Source organism: Pseudopipra pipra, chromosome 4 (genome assembly GCF_036250125.1).
Source record: "Pseudopipra pipra isolate bDixPip1 chromosome 4, bDixPip1.hap1, whole genome shotgun sequence".
Taxonomy (NCBI): Eukaryota; Metazoa; Chordata; class Aves; order Passeriformes; family Pipridae; genus Pseudopipra; species Pseudopipra pipra.
Window position 1 is genome coordinate 63,607,645 of NC_087552.1, and position 24,114 is coordinate 63,631,758.

Consider the following 24,114-nt stretch of genomic DNA (forward strand, 5'->3'; position numbering starts at 1 on the left):
TTCTATTCAGAGTTATTTGCTTCACATTCAGTTCAGAAACTGGACAAATAGGAAGCTCCCAGTGGAAAATACAATACAATTAATTATCAGCACATTGTTCCAGGAATTAAGTTTTGGAAAAAAAAAATAATTTAGAAAAGCACAGCAACTCATATAGCATCTTGAATACATGTGGTTTGAAAAATAGGAAAAATAATGATTACTAAGGTAGAATGGTGCAGGTATTTCATGCTGTAGAATAATATAATAATTTAAGCTAAAGTCAAAATCAGACAGTTGAATTTTATACTGTTGAACAAAAATCCTGTCTTCTCAGGTACCTAGTTAAGGCACGTTAACTAGGGTCTCCTGCCTCCCAAGCAGGTGTCCAAACAGATGGATTTTCCTCTCATCTGACTTCAGTGCAGAATGAACAAACACTTCCAAAACTCCAGTCCTTCCTGTTTCTAATCTTGTTTGTAAGAAGACTGATTAATTTACTATCTCAATAATACATCAAGCTACCAGAACAATAATAATGCCAATTAAAAGCCACCAGCATATTTTGCAGTCATCTAAGTTTCTCTTGACATTTTTCCTTTTCAGAATTAACCAGAACACCACTACTGTGGGAGAACTCAAGTTGGCATGGTTTCAACAGCATCAAAAGTATCCGACAGAGGACACTGTTAATCAGTTCAGACAACCCTATTGCCTAAGACTAATGTTCTTATTTCTCTGTATCATATTGGTCTCAGCTGGAGTTAAGCTGATGATTTTTATACTAATCAGGTATGGGACATTTGAGTCGTTCTTGATAACTATGATACATTTGTATTCTGTAGAGGGTAGTTTGGGCCAGAAATGATAGCTCAAAAGCATAATGAAGTGCAGAATTCCACTGCATTCACATAGAAGGCAAAACCTCAATTAGTTCGTACTGCCAACCAAAGCAGTACCCTAGTTAATAATTTTACTTATTTCTGCAAGTGGAATAGTATCTGTAAATAGGAAAAACAGCAAAAATGAAACCATAGTTTAAAATATTTATTTATTTTACTTTCACACTAAACACAAGTTAATACTATTTGACCAGTCAGGATACATTATATTTCCTCACATCACTATCTGAGACAGTAAAAAGAGAGTCCTTTCATACCCACTTTACACTGAAATATAAGAGAGGTTATATCTGCCATATACTGCACATTTAATATCATATCACAGTCCCTGCCTGTACAGTTGTATTTGGAAGGTAAAGCAGCACTGCTTTGTGAACTAGACCCTACATCAGAGCTTCTGAGTAACATCCTACTGCTTGGAACACTGTGCCACTGGAGAATGAACTCAGACATCAACTTTCGGCACTGATTTCAGAGAAAAATCCTGGGTCAAAATCTCAGGGAACTGCCAAGAATAGAGACAATGTTCCAGATACAGCAATAACACATCTTGTTGTTTTATCTTTTTGGATCCTCTATTTTTATCTTCAAAGCTGCATCCAATTGTTTCATTTTCTATTTAGATGGAATGCTCTTAAATTCTTTTTATCATTTTGTAACTGTCAGAAGTGCCATTTGAGATGTCTGAGTCTGCCTGAGTTCCAGATGCTGCTCCAGAAGGGCAAAGGTCTCTCAGAGATGATATAGAATTTCTGCCAGCACCAGAAAGGGATATCATAAATTGCACTTAATAGCACTAGACACCTCTAACACAACTTGAAACATTCCTGATCAAATAGTGCAAACATCTATGAGCATCACCTTAAGAAACCTTCAGAGTCAGAAGGCAGCAGCTGTGCAACTCTAACGCTAAATTGTGCCGCTACCTTTGGTTTGATGAACAGTGCATATTTCTCCCCATTTGTTATAAGGACAGCCAGTGTGGCCAGCTCAGGTAGAGATGCTTAGCCAGGGGAAATTATTGCCATCATGCATGCTCCTTTCTTTTAGGAGAAGTTCTAGTGCTTGGGTTTGCACCAGGATTTACATCCAAGACATTTTAGTCATTAAGTTCTGGAAAGTGTCCTTTCCTCAAGTTTCTCAGTTGTTGGCACCCAATTTGGCAAGTAAATAATGGAATGATGATGCACTTTCTTCATGAGCAGCTCATAATAAGTAAATACTTTATAATACAAAAATTCATACACATTCCAAAGAAATTCATTCACTACCTGAGAAATAACAAGAACCCTTTGACACCAAAAAACTATTTCTGTATTACTACTACAACTGGACTTAAGACACTCGTCTCACATCTTTAGCTTGCCTACAGATGTGTGTGCATGCACATGTGTATACCAGTCATGAACATTACCACTGTGAGATCATCAATAACATGCTGTTGTTCTTTGACTTGCAGTCTAAGGAATTCAATTTCTTGTTCCTCTCGTGTGCTGCTGAGATCATTCAAAGATGTGTGCCTCTTCAGCGCTGGTTGTGCAGATAACTTCTCTTTCTACAAAAAAAAAAAAAACACAACAAAAGAATATTTTAAAGTGTCTTGCTGTAACTAGAGAAAAATTCTCAGGTGTGATGTAGCAATCAAGAATTCTTTGGATTAATCAGTGCATACTCCATTACAACACAAGACCTCTTTCAACCAAAAAAAATACACATTCTGCATGCCTTAGTGTTAATCTCTCACATAAAATATTTTAAAACAGAATCGAACTACACAGAAAAATTAGCAGAGAAGTGAATTCAATGATCTAGCATAGTACACGCACTCAAATTCAGTTCTGACTTCTAATCATAAAAGCAGTATTTATTAAAGCTGATTTTTAGTCATAATTTTTTATAGCCTGCAAAATATTTTATCTATCTGTGATCCTTTTCCTTAATCACTGTGAATTTATACAACACAAAGCACATGCCTCTCTGAATTTAGAATATGAATATTCAGCTCCATTGTCTGTATTTGACAGTTGCACCATCCCACTGTGGAGACTGATCCGTTTGAGTTGGAATAAAAGCCTCACAGGCACTTCCACCTCAAAGTAGATGTGTGCAATGTGTTCTTATAACATGACATCAGAGACAATCACTTACCAGTTCTACATTTTCCCTTGATAGATTTTTAATTTTTTCTTCCATTCTCTGGATACTTTGCAACATATCATCATTTTTTTTGCTCATCCTCTTATTTTTTTCTACCAAAGGCTTCAGCTGACTTTCTGTCTCCCGAGAACGTTTCAGCTGTACATGGCAAAGGAACAAAGTTAGCTGAGCTTTAGTTTACCATTGCAAGAAAGAAGAAATAGCTGTGTTTTCACTTGCCTTTCTTCATTCAGAAAGTTTAGCACTTTTGCTAAGTGGCATCTGATAATAGACTACTGCTGAACTAGGAACTACAGGAGTCCAAACTAATAAGGCATGGCCTTTTTTTACAGTCTACCAAAACACTAGATCTGGTCACTGAATTTTTCTCTTGCCAGACACTTATGATGATCCGTAACAGTGATTTCTTTACAAACTAATCTCAATGTATATAAGCTTCTTGTGACCAACTAGGTCTCTAAGCAAGTTGTTCTCACCAATTATCCCTCAGTAGAAGGGATACTCTTTCTTCTCTACTTTAAAAAAACCTTCACCTAATGTGTAATTAGAGCAATGAGAAAGTCAGCCAGAGGGCACAGATTCAATCTCAGCATTCTGCTGACATTTTCAAGCTGCTCAATTTTGTTCCTGTGGTTTTACGATGTTAGACAATTACACAAAGCAAATTGCTGCTCTTTCTTGTATTTGTGTGTATTCAATATTTCACTCTATTTAATGAGTTGCTTTGTTTGGAAAAAAAAAAAATCTATTTTTTCCCAATCAAAAGATTTTTGAATTTACTGAGTTTTAACTGGACATGAGAAAAAGACAGTCTTTTTGCTGAGATAATTCCACTGAGTACTTGCTTGGCTATTTCATTCTCAAAAGACAATTATTTTTCACAGTGCCTAATCATATGGCCTTACTGATATTACTGATATTATTTTAAGTAATATTGTCTCACAATATGATAAAACCTACTCCATATCTCTTCCAAAATATATTTCTTACATCTCTAAATCAAGAATCAAGAAGAGCACTTGACCGAGTCATAGAGGGACACTATCTAGAGGGACACTATCTGAAGGATACAGATTTCTTCAGGGATGTTTTGAATTACTTATGCTCACAGAAAGGACTAGGAGGCTGAATTATCTTGAAAAAAAGGCAAGATGTTCTTGAGAGTACAGAGCAGAGAAAAGCAACTGTACCAGGAAAACTGAGGTGAAAAAACCCATAACAACAAACACCAAGGCTAAGTAGGAAAAACGGCAAAATATACCCAGGCTAAAACACATGTTCTTCTTATGCCAAGAAACTTAAATTGTTAACCAGGAATCAATTTTTGGCCTGTGAATGGGCTGTTTAGACTATAAAACTATTTAGAGATGAAAAGTTTAATGAAAAAGACACAATCATGTTCTAAATTCATTCAAATTTAGCCTAGCATTGTTCAATTGTTCAACCTTTATTAATATAGATTCAGGCAAGATGTTGGACAAGAAAATTTCAAGAATTAGATTTTCTAATAATCATTGAGATGTCATAACTAAATCAAGTCCCTTTATTGTAAAGCAAAGCCTTCTCATCTCAACATGAAGAGCTAAGTCTGACAAAGCAAGGAGGAAGATGTCAATGCTTCACAAAGATGTCAATGTTCACTCATCTATAGGACTGACATATGGCACCACTTCAGCCCTCACCATACATAAAGAATTATTTTACAATCAGATACATAGGCTCCATCTGTTTAGAATGAAAAATCTTTTCTACCACCACTAGAATTAGGGCATTATAGGACATGTGTAAAAATTCCTGTTGTGAAACTCATCTCCCATTGCAGTCAATGGGAGTTTTACCATTAACCTCAGAACAAGCAATTAAGTAGCAAGCTAATAAAATTCATTCTTAAAATTCATGTCATATCCTTTCTTTTGTAAGTTACTATCCCTCTCCTAGGATAATTTCACCTACTTAAGAGATTTCCCTTGAGTAATGGCAGATATTTCATCACTAACACAAGAAAGCTTTTTTAACTCCTAGCTAATATAAGCTTGTCATAAAAACAATGTCAAATTTCAAAAATATTAATACAGTAATTTAAGTGCATAGATTATGCATGTTTTACACAACATCCTTACACAGTGCCACAGGCAAGATATCAGTCAATTTGATTACAATGACCTTAAAATAAATTTGTACATTTTTATTTTTGAGGAACAAGAAAGATTCCATCCATGTCTTCTATGATCACAAGATGAATTTCTGTAGAAATCTCTGTTATATTTAGACATAATTGATTGAAACCAACAGGACTAATTTGTAAATTATTTATAATACTGACTTTCCAACATTAAATCTTTTGCTATACAGATGCCCTCCCAGTCACCATCTGTGTTATTACTAATTAATTTACCAGTTCATTTCTTTCATCTGCTAAGAGAGTATTTCTGTCTTCCAGCTTCCTTATTACAGCATTCAGTTCAGCGATTTTTAACTGAAATCTCCGCACATCTCGTTCATCCAAATGCTGCTCCTTTACATCAAAAACATAGAGACATATAAAATTATCTTTAAAAAAATATTTTACTATCCTTAATTTAATATCATGGTTTAGCAAGTAGATTGTGTAAATTTAAAATACACTCATACATCAGTGTCTGGAAAACCTACTTTAATTAACCGAAACACTAAACAATAACATCCTGTGAATATGCTACATGAACAGTGTCTGCTTGTGAAATGTATGTAAAGGTCTAACAATTAAAAAAAAAAGAAAAAAAACCCCAAAACACCAAAACCAAACAGTAGATAAATAATATTTCATGTATAACAGGTTACTTCTCACCAGATTCCTTACTCTCAGCTAAAACAATTCTAGTGTATAGGACACAGATTAAAATCACATGAGTCAAGTTTTGAGAAGCAGAGTAACTATTTGCCAATGGTTAAAATATTCCTGGAGTAATGAAATAGTAAGGAAATACTGGGGTTCACAGCTGGAGATCACAATGTAAATTCTAAAAGTTTTATATCCACATATTTTTCAACATTCTTTGCAATTTAAGAGGTCCAAGGAGTTTCTAAATTTTCAGTGAAACAGCACAGTGCAGTGCAGGGCCATTTACCATTAATTGGTCCTTGCAGTACTTTAAAAGTAACCACAAACCCAACGTGAACAGCCAGGCAGCAATTACCCTGTGTCAAACATGTGAAGAAAAAACAATTTTCTTACCGGACTTCCCATGAGTTCAGTGATATCCCCTACTCCTGCAGGAAGCTCTCTCTTAGGACTACTATGGTATCGTTCTGCCTCCTTCACTTGGACAAGTTGTTCATCCAAAGCTTCTTTCTGAAGGAGTAGTTTCTGTGTATGGCCTGCCTGGACACCAAGGTCTTTCTCCAGAGCTAGAATCACCCTGTCTTTGCCTTTTATCTCGTCCATCTGGAAAGAAATAATGCAAGAAGGAAGTTTCTGTAACATCCCCAACTGCTCACTGACTGCATACCTACAAACTTGCAAAAACAAAGTTCTGTTTCTGTGAGAATTTTATCAGCACCCAAACTGTGAGTGCCAAAAAAAGAAAATATATCTCTTCTGAAGCCTTTTCCTCTCTCCTTAAGTTTCAGCTTTCACTTGATCATGAGTTTGCTTGGTAAGGTTTCAACTCAAGAGACAAATGAAATCAGATGCAAAGATACAGTGAAACAGAATACATAAGCACTGAAAACATCCACTTCATCTGAGGATACATACTTCTGTAAGAATTAAAATCTCCCTTCACTATGTTTCAGAAGGAAAAGGACTAGTACAAGATAACACACAAACACACCTTTTAAAACTTACCCGGGCTTTGTTTCAAAGCTTAAGCCATAAACATTTGCCCCATATTGACTCTCTCTTTATTAGTGAAAATCACATGTGGTAAATCTCTCCACAGGTATTTAAAAATTAGTAGTGTATACATACACAATATTAAAACTGAAAATCTGAAGCATACCTATGTCTTTTATGTGCCCTTGTTATAAGATCAAACGAGGACTAGTCTTTGTGCAGAAGGAAAAAAGTAAAAGCACACAGAGCATTGGAATAAAGGGTAGGAAGAAATAGTTCTTAAACACCCTCTATGGTTACTGAACTGTGTGTTCATACATCTCCATACCAAATAAAGCACACTGCTCGCAGTGATCTACTGAAGCTCTCATAGGATTTGTACCTCACAGCATCAGTGTTAAATTCACTTTGGTACTATTCCAAATCCTAGAGGAAGTGACAATCTGCAGCAGTTACTATAGAAACAGATTTCTTAAAAAGAATGTTAACCATTTACAATATATTTGTTGGAACTGTGCTGTATCACCTTCAGTTTACAAAACTATTTTCTTGGCCAACAGAAACCCATAGAATTTTGAAAATAAGACTATTATAACCTTATTTGATAAAATAAAATGAAATCATGAACTTGTTAAATCATACACTTGTTTATTATAGTCCTACATCCATAGTAACTTTATTTCAAGTTACATCAAAACAAAAAGAAGATTAAAAAAAAAAAAGGAAGTGTTGGAAGTAATTTATAGTTCAGTCTAAGTGATGTACAGGATTAACACAATGAGATTACATGATTGGATGCAATTTGCTTCTTCAGGATTCTTTCCTTAATCCTTTCACAGTCTACAAAGCACATGAAATGCATTTGTGTAAGGAATCTGAGTGGCAGGAGATGGCCTGGTTGAACCATGATCAAAGATAAAAAGGTCAGATTTGGAGTAATCTGGTCTAGACTACTTTTAAGTTCTAACTGGAACTGATGAAGATTGGTTCTGATGGAGATTTATTTCCTGATATGGAAAAGTTGCTGGGTCCCAACTACTCACACAGTAAATAAAAACAATACTTCCCAGTATGTGAATTCACATTTGTGAGACTTTCAAGTCTCACAAGACTGTCAAAAAGGACTTGCAGGAAAAGAATGCAGTTTTTATTAATGGAAGAATTTGCAACATGCGGGGTTTCAGAGGGACTGTGCAGTGAACAATGACAAAAATTAAGCAGCTGCTTCATTTACTGAATGCTATCTGTCATGCACACCGATCTGTCAGGGAGCCATTGGGAGGAAAAATGTCATGTAACTAAATACTGTGGAGAGTTTCACTTTCACTTACACAGGTGTTTGCACTGAACATCCATATAACTGACACAGGAATTTTTCCATGCAAGGCACACATTTCATAAGAAGACCCAAGTTTACACAGGCAGCTGTAATTTCAGTTACCCAATTAGCAGCATATTTCATACTCTATAAAATTCCGCAACTGAAATGGTAAATGCAATGACATATGTTTTAAGTTGGAAGAAAAAAGAAAGCACAATCTCAATGTGTCTGCTGAACTGATTGTTTGAAACAGGTGTGACCAGTGCAGTCACACCCGTGTCACCCTCCTCGCACACTTCCATTGATCACACAAGCTCACACAGATTAAGAGAGAAATGCCAGGAAAGAGCATGGCTCTGGGTGGAGGTTAGGGAAGAGAGAATTCTCCTCTGCTCTTCTTACTAGTCTTTCTCCCACCATAAAATCTACACGTGGGGAAACTTTCAGAAAAAAAACCCCAAACACCCCATCAAATAGAAAAATCTTTGAGATGCTGAAAATAATTAAAAATTGTAATATAATTGTAATGACTACAAATCTATTTTAAGTTGCAGGTAAACACTAGAGAACCTCTTACTCCTGTAAACATTTGTATGTGTGCACACACACAAATATACAGAACATTGCAACAGCACTTTTTTACAAGCACAAACTACCAGAACAAAGAATTTCTAAGCAACTCAACTTAGCACGAACCGATAAAGACGAATAGAACTGCATTAAGAACACCTCTGTTTCAGAAGCCTTGGGATCAATACCATTCTCCTATCTTCAAGGGAACAGGTACACCCTTTATTTATCCGGTGTAACTACATCAACCTAGTTAATGTCTCAATTTTCTTAAATTTATCCCAATTCCTGACCAAAAGAACTTACTACTTTTACAGACTTGCACAGTACAGAGCAAATTTGTTCATCCTCCCTGCCTGCTTTCTCAACAGAGAATACAAATTGCTCCAGAGTGCAGAAAAAAGGAAGAGAAATATTTTACAGCAATGCAACATCCCTCAGTTCCACGTGGGAGAGATAGCAGGTCAAGGGCCCAGAAGGTAATGAAAGAGGAGGTATATGTCTAGGAAAAAGATGGTTTAGGTTTAAACTGAACAAAAGCTGCCATAGAAGAAAGGTCAACCACTTAAAAAGACTTTAGTTTAACCTAGTCTTATATATTCTAATAGTTGTAAAAGCTCAAAGTCTCCATGTCAGTTCTGTCCCACTAGAGAACCACCGGAGCCATATTTTGTTACATGAAAGAAAAAAAAAGGTGGCAACATAAAGGAAAACAGCCTAATATAATTAGGTATGCCTTAGGTATGTATATTATACCATGTATTACATGCCTCTGTTTTAGTGGGGAGAAGAGTATCTTCCATTAGGCAAATGAAAATCCAAATGGATTAGTAAAGGTTTCCTACTGCTTGCTATTTTGATCAAGCACATATTATGGAAGCAACACTATCATAGCCAAGATTGTCTAAGACTCTACATGGTCTAAAAGAGAAGTAATATTTTTTATTAGACTAAGTGACAGAGTTGGAAAGAAAGCTTTCAGGCACAGAAACACTTCAGTTGATCAAACTAAGAAGCATTTTCATGTTTCCCTCCATGGCACTGTTCCTACTTGAAGGAACAACATGTGGCAACTGGAACCTGACTGCACTAATCTCCTACCATTCCTTTTGTGTGATCCTGCTCGTACTACAACTTGTTTGAGACCTCTCACTAAGATACCATCTTTTCTTCCAACATATTTAGCACAATGAGATCCCAATCCATGCACTGGACTCACAGGTATTGTGTTAAATCAAATATATTATTCCAGAAATTCCTTCCAACTGGCTGCTTTGTTTTCAAATTTGTTCTGAGTTTAAAACAAATTTGCCCACAGTTTGCAGCTACAAAGTACAACAAGGTCACATGAACTCTTTTACATTCTGTTTTGTATAGATTTTAAATGACTTTAGAATTGTGATTTTTTTTTTATGCATGGTACAATTCAATACAAAAAGTCTGAGCAACATGAGGTTAGCACACGTTTTCAATTACATGCCTTGAGAAGAAAAGTAGCAGAAATATCCTCTGAAAGACTATTTTAAAGAAAATAAGATCATTCACAAGCACACGCAGAGGGAAATTACTGAGAAATCACCTTGAGTAGCATAGGTAACTCTGAAGTTCTTGGTTAAAATTAGAGCTTTCTAAAGTATCAATTCTTAAAGGGTTTTGTGCTATCATATGTTAGGTGCTGAACACAGACACTACACACATTATGCCAAGAAGAGCTAGCATTTATAGCCTGTATCAAAATTACCCAGGTTCCTAAGAACAGGTATCTAACTGCCTCCTAACAGCTGAGAGAAATGAGCAGAAATGAGTCTTTTAATAATATTTATCAAACATGAAAGAAAACCAAGCCAATCGTTGGAAAAAGTATCCTCTGCCAATTATTCCACACTTCAATAGCTACAGTGAATGAAAGTCAGAGACCTTTGGGGGAACTTTAGCCTCACACAAAGTTGAAAGAGAAATTCCCAGGGAATTAAAAGCCACATCTATCAAGGCAGTGACATACTCAGTTTCCAAAGTGGAAAAAGCCAGCTGCTGCATTGCCAAGTGTAAGACTTTCCTCTTTAACCATCCTTGTCAAATTTATCTCCTGGTCAACTGCAGAAAAAAATTCTACAGTGCTCTTCTCCAGAAGTTTAATTAATCTTCATACTAAATGCCTGACATTGAAAATAGGGCTATCTTGACAGAAGAGGTATTGCTGGTTACTAGGAAGAACAAAAAGGAGATGCTACTCAAAAAAGCAGGTAAAGATTAAACCAAATGGAATTAACATCTTTTACATTTATAAAGGGACACTAAGATCTAACAAAAATATCCCAAGCTGAAAGCCCACCTGGAGGGAGGAATTGTAATATTCCAGTGTTATGCACAGCATTCTCTACACCAGACAGGGTCAGCTAGTTAAATAAATGTTTGCTGCTTATTTAGGAATCTTAGGGGGAAAAGGGACAAAACATGACAGCCATTCAGTGGAGTATTGAGGCTCACAGACACAGGTAGATATGACTTATTCTTAATTTAATGTGTAATTTTTCTAAACCAACAGTCAATATTTTCTTCCCCTAGCTTTTTCCATAATTTTTTTAAATTGTTTAAATTTTATAGGCAAGGAATATATATTAAAAGTTTTGATAAATTATACAAGAAATGCCACATGGGCAGAAAATTCCAGAACTTACTGATAGCAGGTTTCTCACATCTTTCTCAAAAGTCATTATTGTAGCCAATTACAACCTCTATAACTGGATTTCTCCTGTTACCTATCCCAAGTGTTCATTAACAGAGCTATAATGAACAAGCAGTTGTAAACATGAAAAATGTAGCAGAACTAAGTAACACAAACTTTAGAATATTTTTGTCCAGGTGCCACACCATAGGCAACTTTTGTGGATTTTTAATACTGTTCCATGTTTTTCACAGAGATATAGAAGTCAACTTTGTGACCTACTTACCCTAATAGACTTTTTAGAAAATACTAAGAACAAACATAAAATGCTGAGCCTGCACTGTAAAAAAAGGTTTTATTATATCTGCTTGGTTCAGGCTAAAACAAGGTCTGGCTGGAATGCTGTCCTGTTAGCTCCTGAGAGGACAAGCATAAATCTTCAGAGGACAGAAAGCCAAGTATTATTTGCAGTCCTACAGTGCTGGAGGTGATGGAAGGGTCCTTGAAGGAGATTAGCTCAGCCTTGGAATGCAGCTGAAACATGCATCTCAAACAGATGGTAAAATCCAGGGGAGCAACTACTATTTGGTATCAGCAGCTGTGTGTGAAATACACGCGGGTTTAAGTGGCTGAGAAGAAGCAGAGGCTACAGCAGGCTCTACCCAACCAGGCACAACTGCACTGGATGATTCAAAGCTCAGCCTTCCAAATTTGAGACTTTGGTTAGGAATCAGAACTCCTATGTGTGTGCCACTGCACAGGTGAAGTGAGTAAAGCCAGGCTCCACCCTTCTCCTCAGGCCAGCGAAGGGTCAGGTAGTGCCCTGACAACAGCCAACTGTCCTGCTCCAGAATTTTTGGAGGCAAAAGGTCTCCGCATTGCCCCCAGAGCTGTATGTAACATAAAGATACGAATTTCACTGCCTTAAAATGGCAAAATCCTAGTAATGGGAATGTGGGAGAATGTGAATGTTGTTAGAAAATTGTTGCTACCACTGCAAAGTATATAATTTTGGTTTTTGGTGGAGTGTTAAACTTCTGCTTCTACTATTTTTCAGGTTTTACTGAAAAAGAGTTGCTGAATCTCTTACAACGTAGAAGTTTTTTTTTTTTTTTTTGTCTTCTAAATTTTATCCTTTGAAAACCAAAGGGAATAACACATTTCAACAGCTTCACCAGTTGCCCAGATGAAGAAGTGGAATGCATCTTCCTCAAATTTGTGGATGATACCAAATTTGGGAGAGCTGTTACTACACTAGAGGACAGGAACACCATTAGAGGGACTTAGACACGCTGGAGAAATGAGGCAAAAAACCTAAGACAGATACAATGTCCTGTCCCTGGGAGAGTTCAATTGCCTGCAACAGAAAAGGTTGGATGCCAACTGAAGTTGCCAGTTCTGCAATGGGAATAAAGATGAAGAAAGAAAAAAGGAGAGACTTTGGTGTCCTGCAGGGCAAGTTGGATATGGGTCAGTGGTGAGAGCTTGCACTGATTGAAGTTAACTTTACACTGTGCCAAACCAGGAGGAGCGTAGCCAGAAGAACAGAGAAGCAATTTAGCCTTTTATTAAGCACTTGTGAAACCACGCTACTTTGGGGCTCACCAGCACAAAAAAATGTATTGACAAACTGGCATAAGTGCCATATAACTGGAGGAAGGCCAGTAAGACCATTATGGGGCTGCAGCACACAGCATTCAAGGAATGGGTGAAGGTGCCAGGCTCATTCAGCCAGCCAAGGGAAGAAGGCAGGATGCATTACAATTGCAGATACCCCTTCAGCTATCTCAAGGGGGACACAGGGATGAACAAAGCAGACATTTCTCCACGATGCACAGCAAAAGGATTGGAGCGACAATCCAAGTTACAGAAAGAGGAAGAAAGAAATTTCACAGTGACTGGGCATGGGGGCAGGCTGTCCCAGAGACTGTCTAATTCCATCTTGGGAGATTTTCAAATTGAACCAGAGGAGGCCCAGATCAACCTGATCCAACTTTCAAGGCAGCACTGTTTTCAGCAGAACATTGGACCAGCTGACCTTGAGAGGACGCTCACCAGCTAAATTTTTCCATGATTGTATGATACTACAGTTCACATATGGAATGTCAATGCTACATAATACACTAGGGACTTACAAACAAACACATTAAGAGCTGTGCAAGGTTAGAAAATAGGATTTGTGAAAGACATGACTTGAAATTTTGTTTTGTCCTGAATGGGAATAGCTAATCCTTAATTCTGAAAAGATGTTACCCTCAGTCTTTCAGAAGCTTTCATTTAAATCATGAGATGAAGGGTTATACATACACAAAACTGAAATTATAATATTTAAAAATATCAATATAAATGGTATATAAGCTTATTCCATAAGGGTTTTTTTCCCTTGAATTTTCAGTCAAACTGCATTGATTTCTATCTTTAAAAACTGCTTAATCTATTAGTTTGAATTATATTTTTCCACGTACTGCATTATATATATATTTGGCAAACACCAAACAGAAGAAGGATTTCACATTGGAAGGAGTTTTTAATTTATGCAGCAAGATAATTTGGACTAAGGAGACTAAGGATGCTTAAATAGTGCATCTGTCTCCATAAATCATGGCTGAGCAGGAACTTCTGAAAATCACTAGTGAAAACAATTTCTTTTACTTTGATTCTATTAACAGCAAAAGGATTTTTTGCTTGCAACTATGAATCTGCAGTACTGTCACATTACCCTTCAGACAATTTTTATGAGGCTATTTGAAAATACAATTGAAATATGTAAATTTAATTCATCTGGTGTACTGTGTGCTCTCTTAAACAAGGACCTTATTGTGCATGTAATAAGATCAGTGGAATCTTTCATAATGATTCTGTGGTTAAGAAAACTGGGACTATTTTACATTGAAGTGAGATAAGTCTTTCAATTAATTTCAAGATAAGATGTTTAAGAATATTTAGGAAGACTGCATGTGTAAAGATTTTAACAGTGCACAATGGTATTTAGCTGTTGAAAGTGGTATTTAGCTGTTGCATAGTTTTGATGTTAAAGACATTTCTAATAGAAGAAATAATATTTACTAAAACCATACACCACAAAATGCAGGATGCAAGTGTCATCTAATTATTCCAAAGTTTAAAGATTATGTTTATATTAACAGAGTTCACAAAATAAACATTCAGTTTCTTTCTTATTCAGGAAATACTATAAACGAGTAGATCAGTGATGCCATAATTCAATGACTGGGCTTTTGCATGTATTTTCCAAGGCAAGCATTGTAAAATGTCCATTATTCTTATCTCTGTAAAAACAGTACCTAGGAAAATATGCCTTGCAAAGTAAGGGCCTTCTTAAAAATAGTGTGCCAGTAGTCCCAGAATAAATGTAACCTCTAACTAATATGATACAGTTAATAGCCACGCCTTCCTTCCCAGCTGTGCTGATAACAGAGGAAGGTTGGTCCGTTTCCAACAATGTGAACATGCTATTTCAACAATGTCAGGCAAAAGAGAGAGACTTTACTTACCCCTGAAAACTAACTTTACTCCTGACTTCAAAACCAAGTAAGTCAGTTAAATGACAAGCTTAATCGAGGCCTAGGAAAAACTGGCTGAAGTAAACTGTTATTTTGCATACTTTTCTAAATTTAAATTAAAACATTAAATGCCTTGGTAGTACAGTTCTGCTCTTCAACCTACTTTATTAAAACAACTTAATAAACTCAACTTCTTGTGACCATTAATCAGGTCTATATTAAACTTACCTTAGACCAGACCTCAGAAGGGAAGCAGACATACCTCTTACAAGGATGTCATTAAAACAGAAGGTTGTTGACACAGTGTTATTTAGGTATGTACATGCTTGCATATGCAGCCCTCAGCGGGATGTATGCTTTGAGTCTGTTGATATTGAAACTACATGAACAAAAAATTCAACTATGATTTTGTATACCTTTTTAAAAAAAAAACAAACAACCTGATCCATAAAAACAGGCTTTAACATTTTTCCTTCATGGAGATTATTTTTCAGTTTGCTATTTCTGATTTTTTTCCTTTACTTTCATTTGTTGTTTTTTAATGTTAATTCTATTTATAAGTATCTGAATCTGTATCAACATAGTTTTCATTCTATAGAACAATACAACTGTTCAAACTCAAAATATGGGCTGAAAAAATAAAGTAATATCTGTTGCTTTCTTATCTGATTTCCCAAGATCTCTCTTTATTTTTAAGACATCTATTTCATTTGTTTCTCCAGTTTGTTGCTAGCTATTTATATTTCTGGCTTCTTAGCTGACAACACATTGTGTTTATGCATATATACAATGAGAATATATTTTCTTGGGAGGTGAGGGAATAAAATCCACATCAATTAGAATTTCTTAAATTAATGAAAACATTTATATCACTGCTATATTGCCAGATGCAGGAACTGACAAATTCCAATATAGTTTCATTCTGCACAGAGAAAAAGTGGTTATTATTTTTTGACAAATAGCTATTTTCCTTTCCCCTATTATTCCTCATTCAGTCTTGTGTCTATTGAGGTTTATTGAGTATTTTTCATGGCTCAATTCAGAACTATGAAGACAATCTCATAATTGATTAATCATATTTCTAAAATACTGACATTTGTACAATAATAGCATACCAGTTCATGTACTCAATGCAATTGTATCCATACATGCATAGACAATGGATTTTGTTATTTTCCTTTCTCAATACTTATTTTTTGATAACAGCCAAGAATTGCAAGATTTTATTCAATTAGTCATGGGTATTTCAATTAATGGCAAAAATACTGGTGTTTTTTTTCCAGCTGCATTATCTATAAGAAATATATTTGCAAAAGTAACTCGTGATCTGAAATGCAAAATAAAGCAGCCAAGTCTGACAAGACAATCAGACTGCATCCTGAATTACTCTATTTGAATTTGAATTACAGTATGACCAGCCCATTTAGGCTGTTAATCCCAAAGATGCTGATTTCTTAATAGTGCCATAACACACTACAGACATACCAAAGAGCACATTAATTGAAGCTCAGTTACAGAAGTGCTAATATTAATAACACTGACTGTCACATCCTTGCCATTTCATCCCACTAGAGTAGAAACCAACTGAGAACCCCAAATCCAGACCTGACAGGGTTAAATTGAAATTGAAGTCAAGCATCCCTTGAACTAATTAAAATGGAAGGGAAAGGAGAGAGGGAAATATCCTGATGATCAGATTCTATAATCCCACTTGCTCTCTCAAAGGAACAGAGCAGCATCCAGGAACCCTGCAATTTTTTTTACCTCGCCCCAGATTTAAAGACTGCCCTATGCAATAACAACTGCCTAAATTGCTATGAATTCCTAGAAGAAACACTTCTCAAAAAAAAAAAAAAAAAACAAATCATACAATTTAATGCAAAAATTGAAATTCATTATATGAAAGGAGTTGAGGCACTACAAGGCAGCACCAGACTCCTGAAGGAAGATATGAATATTTCCCATGAAAGCCCCTGGGACCAACATCAGGCTTCCTCTGGTGCTGGGAATAGGAAACCACAGTATTCTACACACTACTCCAACACATTCACCTTTTTAGATGTACTGAAAAACAGAAGCCCTGCAAGGCTCCAATTAAAATTCTGAATGACTTGACAGGATTTTTTTGTGCTACACAGAAAACAGAGTGCCCTTCTTCATCACCCTTACACTGCAAAGTCTGAAAGCTTCTACTCTTGAAGAAGAATTAGGTGTTTCCTTTAAAATAGCACTCAAAGGCATGGCAAAGGTGTGTTTACTGGGGCAACTTGGCATGATAGATTTGGGGTGCACTGCTATGTGCCTTACCTCACCATTTCTTACTGAGAAAACCCTATTTGAGAAGGTTAAATTCATTTAGAAAATTTTCTTCAGAAAAACACATACCAGAATGTACCAGCTTTCTCTCCTCATTAACACTTTTTAAAATTGCCTGTACTTCATAGTCATGATTTTAGAATTCTACATTATCATACAGAACAAAATATGAAAGAAACTATGTTTGCAGAAACTCCACATTGTCAGTCTTTGCAGTGGTCTTTAATTAATGATGGAAATAATTCCCATGAGACTTGATCAAAATCTAATTCATTTAAAGCATAAATATTAATTGCATTAAAAGCTTTCATTGTCTCAGACAGAAAATCACCACCATTAAACTGATATTACATGTTTGTAGCTTGGCCTCACCATAATTTTTCCTAAGGAATACAAGAAATAAGAGGTCATATCTGTGCAAATACAAACTGACAAGATATTTTCTTAAGGAAACTGGTGTATCATTCTATTTAAAGTCTGTATTTCTTGACATAAGATAAATATTATGCTTATTATAATTTTAGATTTTATTTGCATAGCTATTGTACTGCTAGTTTGTGTAGATTAATGATTAGATATATACATACATATGGAAAATATCATGGTACCAAACAGAAGTATCATTTGATTAGGACGTCCCTAAATGCACTACTGTGTACAGCACGTCTTAGATTCTTTACATCTTACAAAGCTGAATAATTTGAAATATTTGGGGCACCCACTGTCAGGAAATGTCGCCTGGTTTTCCATGTTATACAAACAGCATAGTCTGCCATCTGTGCTGAAGTCCTAGGGTTTATGAAGTGTGAAAAAAAAGCCTGCTGTCCCAGGCCCTAACTTTTCTGCTGCTATAGAAAAAACATAGAAAATTTGAAACTTAAAAAAGGGCAACAATTATTAAAATTGAATGACCTGGATAAAGATGCAGAAGAAGCAAAGACACTGTCTTGTTTTGGCGCAATTAGTTCCTCCAATTTAAATATAAAAGCTCTATGAGGAGGTAGTTTTGCCATCTCACAGAGGTGTTCTTGCATTGTCAAATGAGCAATGCCTGACTTGTTAGGGTCACTGGGAGCACAGTTGAGCAAGTAGGAAAGGGAAAATCTATCTCTTTAATCTGTTGAGAAAATTCATCCTGGAAAGAATTGGTAGGCTCATTTCCATTTGGTGGGACATAAAGCTTTGGACTGGGTTGGGTAACACATAGAGCCAAGGCTCATCTTTGCTCTAAGGAGGAAAAAGTAGTGGAAATGGTGGCCCATTGTAGCAGTCAGCACTAATGAAAGATGTTACTGCCAAAGACTGCTTTGGTATTTATGGGCACATATAGCCATATACTAATACCTGCTATAAACTGAAATAAACAGCATTCCTTACTGAACTTACCAGCCTGCGGATCTCTCTCTCACATTCCCGCTTTATTCTATGGATCTCATCCTGGTGGGACTGATAAGCCGTGCGCAGGTCCGCAGCCTTCATTTTATCCGCTTGCATGATGTTGTTCAAAGCTTCTTCGAGCTGCTTTTTGCCAGATTTTAGCTCCAAGATCTCTTGTTGCAACTTCATTCGTTCACCGTCGAACGCCTTGCGAGCCTCCTCCTTTGCTTCGCTCAGCAGCGCCGTCTTCACTTTGTCAGCCGCCCCGTCCCGCAGGACATTGACTGTTGACTGCAAACGCTGAATTTCACCATCTTTGATTTTCACCATTCTTGCCACCTCCTGCTCGTGCTGCCGGATCAGTAGCTCTCTGACACTCTGAAGCTCTTTCATTTTCTCCTCGTGGAGCTTGGCTTTCAGCTCAGAAACATAGGCGGTGTGCTTGTGCTGCTCCTGCTCCCTTTCTTGTTTAACCTCTTGGATTTTTTCTCTCAGTTTTCCCACCTGGAACAACAAAAAAATACTTATTAACTAGCACTACCACTCTTTTAAAAGTCACCAAGGAAGCTTTTTCTGAAAGGTTATTAAAAACCTGTCCTCAATATTCAAAAACAAGGACTGCACATCTTACACCTCTCTATCCCATAAATAGCTAGAGAACCAGGACTGGGAAAAAGCCATGTGCATGTTCAGGAATATGCTAGGGGTATGTGCAATTGGCAATGAGTTCTCACAGTTTTAGGAATAAAACAAAACTGAGCAACATACAATCTAGTTATCTCCTTATTTCCTACACCAACCACCCCAGACTACTCTCACCCATAACCCCTCTATTGCACTCTGTAAGTAAATGGAAAATGAATGAAACACAGAGAAAAGAGTTTGTGTTTATGCTGGAAATACTTTTATTTTGTATTTCTTAATTTCTTAGCTTTTTTAATGGCAAAGTCAATTATTAGATAAGCAAAAAGAATTGGTCTTCTGAAAAATCAAGTCTATTCAATGGACCTCAAACCTCACTCCAAAACTGAGACTACTCATGTCCCCAGATATTTCAAAAAATATAGGCCAGTGACTCTAAGGGCCGGGGAGGGAGTAGGAGAAAAATCTTAAAGCCTCATATAATAATACCCACTGTGATGAAATCTCATTATAAAATGATGCTCAGAAGGCTGCATGGAAAGCAATCCTCCTTCCAAGTGGGATATTAAATTAGAAGAAAAAAAACTAAATAAAAGAATCTCGCTGGTCTATGGCAGTATACCAGAAAGGCTATAATGTATTTCATCAGGCATAGTACCATCCCTATCACAGTGACTGTCGAAACGTGGGCTCCATCCGTGTATTTCTCATTTAAAACAAAGTCAGAGTCAGAGGTTCCAAAGACTTGTGTTTTAACCTTGAGTAGCAATACAAACATACATACTAAACAGTGATTCAGGGAAAAAGAAGCTACTGAGCAGCAGGATGTCAGTCAATGTCACATCTGCTTGTACCTATGTTACACAAAGGTGGGATCTGTAGTCATGTCATGCATTTAATTTACACTAAACTAAGCCAAAATTGCAACTTGCCTCAGATATTGCAGAAAGTATGGGAGATTTCTATTAATATTCAGATGATCACTTACTGTGAAAGTTTAATTAAAACAAATAATATTTTGCATGGTTCTGGATTATACAGCTAAAACAAAAGCAAAGGGTTTATTAAACACCAAAGGGCCAGAAACCTGCATTGTTTATAGAGAGCTAAACAGGTACTTTTGTGGGCTTGCTTTAGGAAAAATGGGATATTTTAACTCAAAAGTCTCAGATAAAACATATTAAGTGAATCCAAGATTACTACTTAGTCTAAGAGTGACCATAAAATAAGTCCAACATGTTACTCTTCAAATGCACCACATCGACCACAGAATTTCCAGAGCCTGAACTAATGTATTGGATTTATGTGGCAAGGTTTTGGTAGGCTACGGGGATGCAGAGGTGGCCTCTGTGAGGAGTTGCCAGACCTTTCTCCCATTTTGAGAGAGCCAACGCTGTCTGGCTCCAAGATGGACTTGCTGGCCAAGGCCAAGCCAATCAGCAACAGTGGTAGGACCTCTAGAATAACACAGTTAAGAGGAAAAAAGCTTGTGTAACTGCAGCTGGAGAGAGAAGAGACAATATGTGAGAGGCACAGCTCTGCACCGAGGTCAGGCCAGAAGGAGGGGGAAGAGGTGCTCCAGGCATCGGAGCCAAGATTCCCCTGTAACCCACAGTGCAGATCATGGTGAGTCAGCTGTGTCCCTGAAACCTGTGGATGTCCACAGACATCAACCTGCAGTCCCCTGGAGGATACCTCATGGGAGCAGGTGGATGTGCCCAAAGGAGGCTGAGACCTTGTGGGAAGCCCATGCTGGAGCAGGCTCCTGGCAGGACCATGGAGAGAGGAGCCCACACTAGAGCAGGTTTGTTGGCAGGACTTGTGTCCCATGAGATCACTCCCCTCCCTATGGGAGGGACCATGCTGGAACAGTTCGTGAAGAACTACAGCCCCTGGGAAGAACTCACCTAGGAGAAGTTCATGGAGGACTGTCTCCCATGAGAGGGACTCCATGCTGGAGCAGGGAAAGAGTGTGAGCAGTCCTCACCTGAGGAGGAAGGAGTGGCAGACATTGTGCGACAAACTGACCACAGCCTCCATTCCTTGTCCCCCTGCACTACTGGCTGGGAGAAGGTAAAGAATTTGTGACTAAAGTTGAAAGAAGGAAGGGGTGGGGGGAAGGTGATTTAGATTTATATTTAGTTTCATCTCTCACTACCTTACTCTGTTATTTCTTGGAAATAAATTAATCTTCTCCAAGTCAAGTTTCTTATGCCTTGTTAGTAATCTCTCATTGTCCTTATCTCAACCCACGAGCCTTTCATTCTACTTTGTCTCCCCTGCCCAGATGAGGAGGACAGGCATAGAGCAGCTTTGGTGGGCGTCTGGTGCCCAGCCAGGATCAACCCACCACAACTTGACCTGAAGTCTTCAGACAGCAGAGACAGCAGACCCTTCCCTGTGCAGAAGGTGTTATTTTGAATAGTAACTTTGAGAATTAACCAACTCAAACTTACACTTGATTAAAAAAAAAATATATACACAAACACACACATACACATATATATATGTATATATAAACCAAAAAAAGGAAATAGACTGGAGCAGGAGCAGAAGGAAAGGTATCTACATTTTTATGAAAGTTGCCTAGATGCAGTGTGGACTAAACACGAGTTGGAAGAACGCTATAATTACATCTGTGGAAAAGGTAACAGCTCTGAAACAGATATTGGCAGAAGCAGATTTTATTGCACAGATATTGTTACTCTATTCCAAGATGATTCTGATAACATATCTTTATTAAGAGAGAGAGAGGTGGAGGAGTTTTCCCAAAATGGTAAGTCTGGCGTCTGGCTATTGGAAATTATCTGCACAATGTAACCATGTGTTATTTCTTCTGGTTCCAAGCCTACAGTGGATAGCACTGATTTTCAGTGCTTGCATTCCATAGGAGAATCCCTGGCAATAGATGATGATAGAATAGAATAGATGATCTTTAAAGGTCCCTTCCAAGTCAAACTATTCCATGATGCTATAACAAAGCTGTCATTTACTCACCTATTTACCATCAGAAGTGGATGAGTTTATAAATAAATTTGCAAATGAAACAACACTCATTATTCATGTATTGCCTTACTGATGAGCAAAGAAAATTGAAATGAAACTGAGCTATGAAACCTACTAATGACAACATGGGGAAATGGCATATATAAACATGTTTAATATACCTCCAGAACTACAGTAATTTTAAATTAGTCATACTGTACATAAAGCATGCAACTGAAAGGCAGTTTTCAATACAACACATTCATGGGTGTAACTTCTTAAAAGCATTTTTAATATATGAGAAATGTATTTTGAAAATTTGGAGGAGCGCTGAGTTACACAAAATGACATATTTGCTCCATTTTTCTTGTCTTTCACTGAATGAAGGCAACATCTATATGCATTATTGCTGTCTGTGAGAACACATAATAAACCATTCAGAGTAAGAGAGTATTATCATATATCACAATTAATTTTACCTAAAAGCTTCAGCAAGAGCAATTTAAACAAGAAGAATTAGAATCCTTCTAAAAATCTTAGATTTTTACCCAGCATCTTAAATGCTTATCACACCCCACGACCCAGAAAAAAAGATGCATCCTTATTCTGAAGGTCTTTAAAAAGTCTTTTTTTGTTACTGCTTCTTATCAGAGAAGATGGAAAGTTAAATCTGTCTGTTAGATCCTCCCTGAAAGCCATAAGCTGTCCTTACCGTTTTCCTCCATCCCTCTCTCCTGCACACTATGCAGTTCTGTACATGCCTGGCTTCCAGAGCAGCTGACTGAATGAAAATAGTAGTGTGGCATTTTCCCATATGCCTAAGTTTCAGTTTCAAAATGAACTTAAACTTTAAAGCAATTTCTCTTTTTTTTAATTTCCAGCACTTTTTTTTTTAATGAAGAAAAGTATTCTACCCAAGAAATTAAGTCAGTAAGGAAACAAATTTAGGTAGGACATCATGGCACCAATAAACCAGCTATTTTCTACCTTTCTAAATTAAATCTTTAATAATTAGTGCACATTGATACAATGCTGTTCCCATAACAGAAGCTAACTTCTTCAAAAAATAATGCTAAACATCATTGCTTCTTCTTTCTTATGTCTGAAAAGTGCCTGAAAGCAGGATTTTCTTTAAAACAATATGATTATATTTTCATAGGGTATTTGCATGTGGTATTGTTTTCCATGACAAGGTGCTTTGTGAACTTGAGACAGAAAAATAACAGTTCAGCTATAAGACTGGAGTCAATGGCATAATTTTAAAATTATGCATTTCTAAAAGGCAATACTCTATTAAATCATATGTGTTTCTGAGTGCTACCGAACCATTTCCCCAATAAAAATGGATAAGATTACCTCATTTTTTTTCTCATGGATTTAAATGCAATTTTTTTTTATTTGTGGCACAATAGTCAATCACATGAGGAATACTCTCCACACTGCTTTTTGTCAGGAACTGCAAACTTGTGTGTAAAAGAAAAGGTCATTGGAAGTAGCGGTAGCATGGATTCACCAAGGGAAGATCATACTTGACCAATGTGATAGCCCTCTGATGGTCTGGCAGGGTGGGTCGACCAGGGTAGAGTAGTGAGTGTTGTCTACCTTGACTTCAGCAAGGCTTGTGACACTGTCTTTCATAACATCCTTCTGGGTAAGCTCAGGAAATGTGGGTTAGATGAAAGGACAGTGAGGTGGACCAAGAACTCGCTGAATTGCAGAGCTCAGAGGATCATAATCAGCAGATTAGAATCCAATTGGAGGCCTTTAGTCAGTGACATTCTCCAGGGATAAGGAGGATGGGTTGAATCTTATTGAACTTGCTTGTCAATGACCTGGACAAAGTGATAGAATGTACCCTCAGTAAG

General features: G+C 36.9%; 1 protein-coding gene across 13 annotated transcripts in view; it reads right to left on the reverse strand.

The window, feature by feature from the left end:
* Nucleotides 1–24,114, reverse strand: part of JAKMIP1 (janus kinase and microtubule interacting protein 1) — a 164,200-nt gene that overhangs the window by 59,795 nt on the left and 80,291 nt on the right. For all 13 annotated transcript variants that reach the window (XM_064653264.1, XM_064653266.1, XM_064653258.1 and 10 more), the window contains 5 exons: nucleotides 18,632–19,126; nucleotides 6,253–6,462; nucleotides 5,434–5,553; nucleotides 3,030–3,176; nucleotides 2,296–2,436 (listed from right to left, as the gene is read on the reverse strand). In XM_064653264.1, the coding sequence (XP_064509334.1) occupies nucleotides 2,296–2,436; nucleotides 3,030–3,176; nucleotides 5,434–5,553; nucleotides 6,253–6,462; nucleotides 18,632–19,126 (1,113 nt within the window). The remainder of the gene's footprint in view (nucleotides 1–2,295; nucleotides 2,437–3,029; nucleotides 3,177–5,433; nucleotides 5,554–6,252; nucleotides 6,463–18,631; nucleotides 19,127–24,114) is intronic.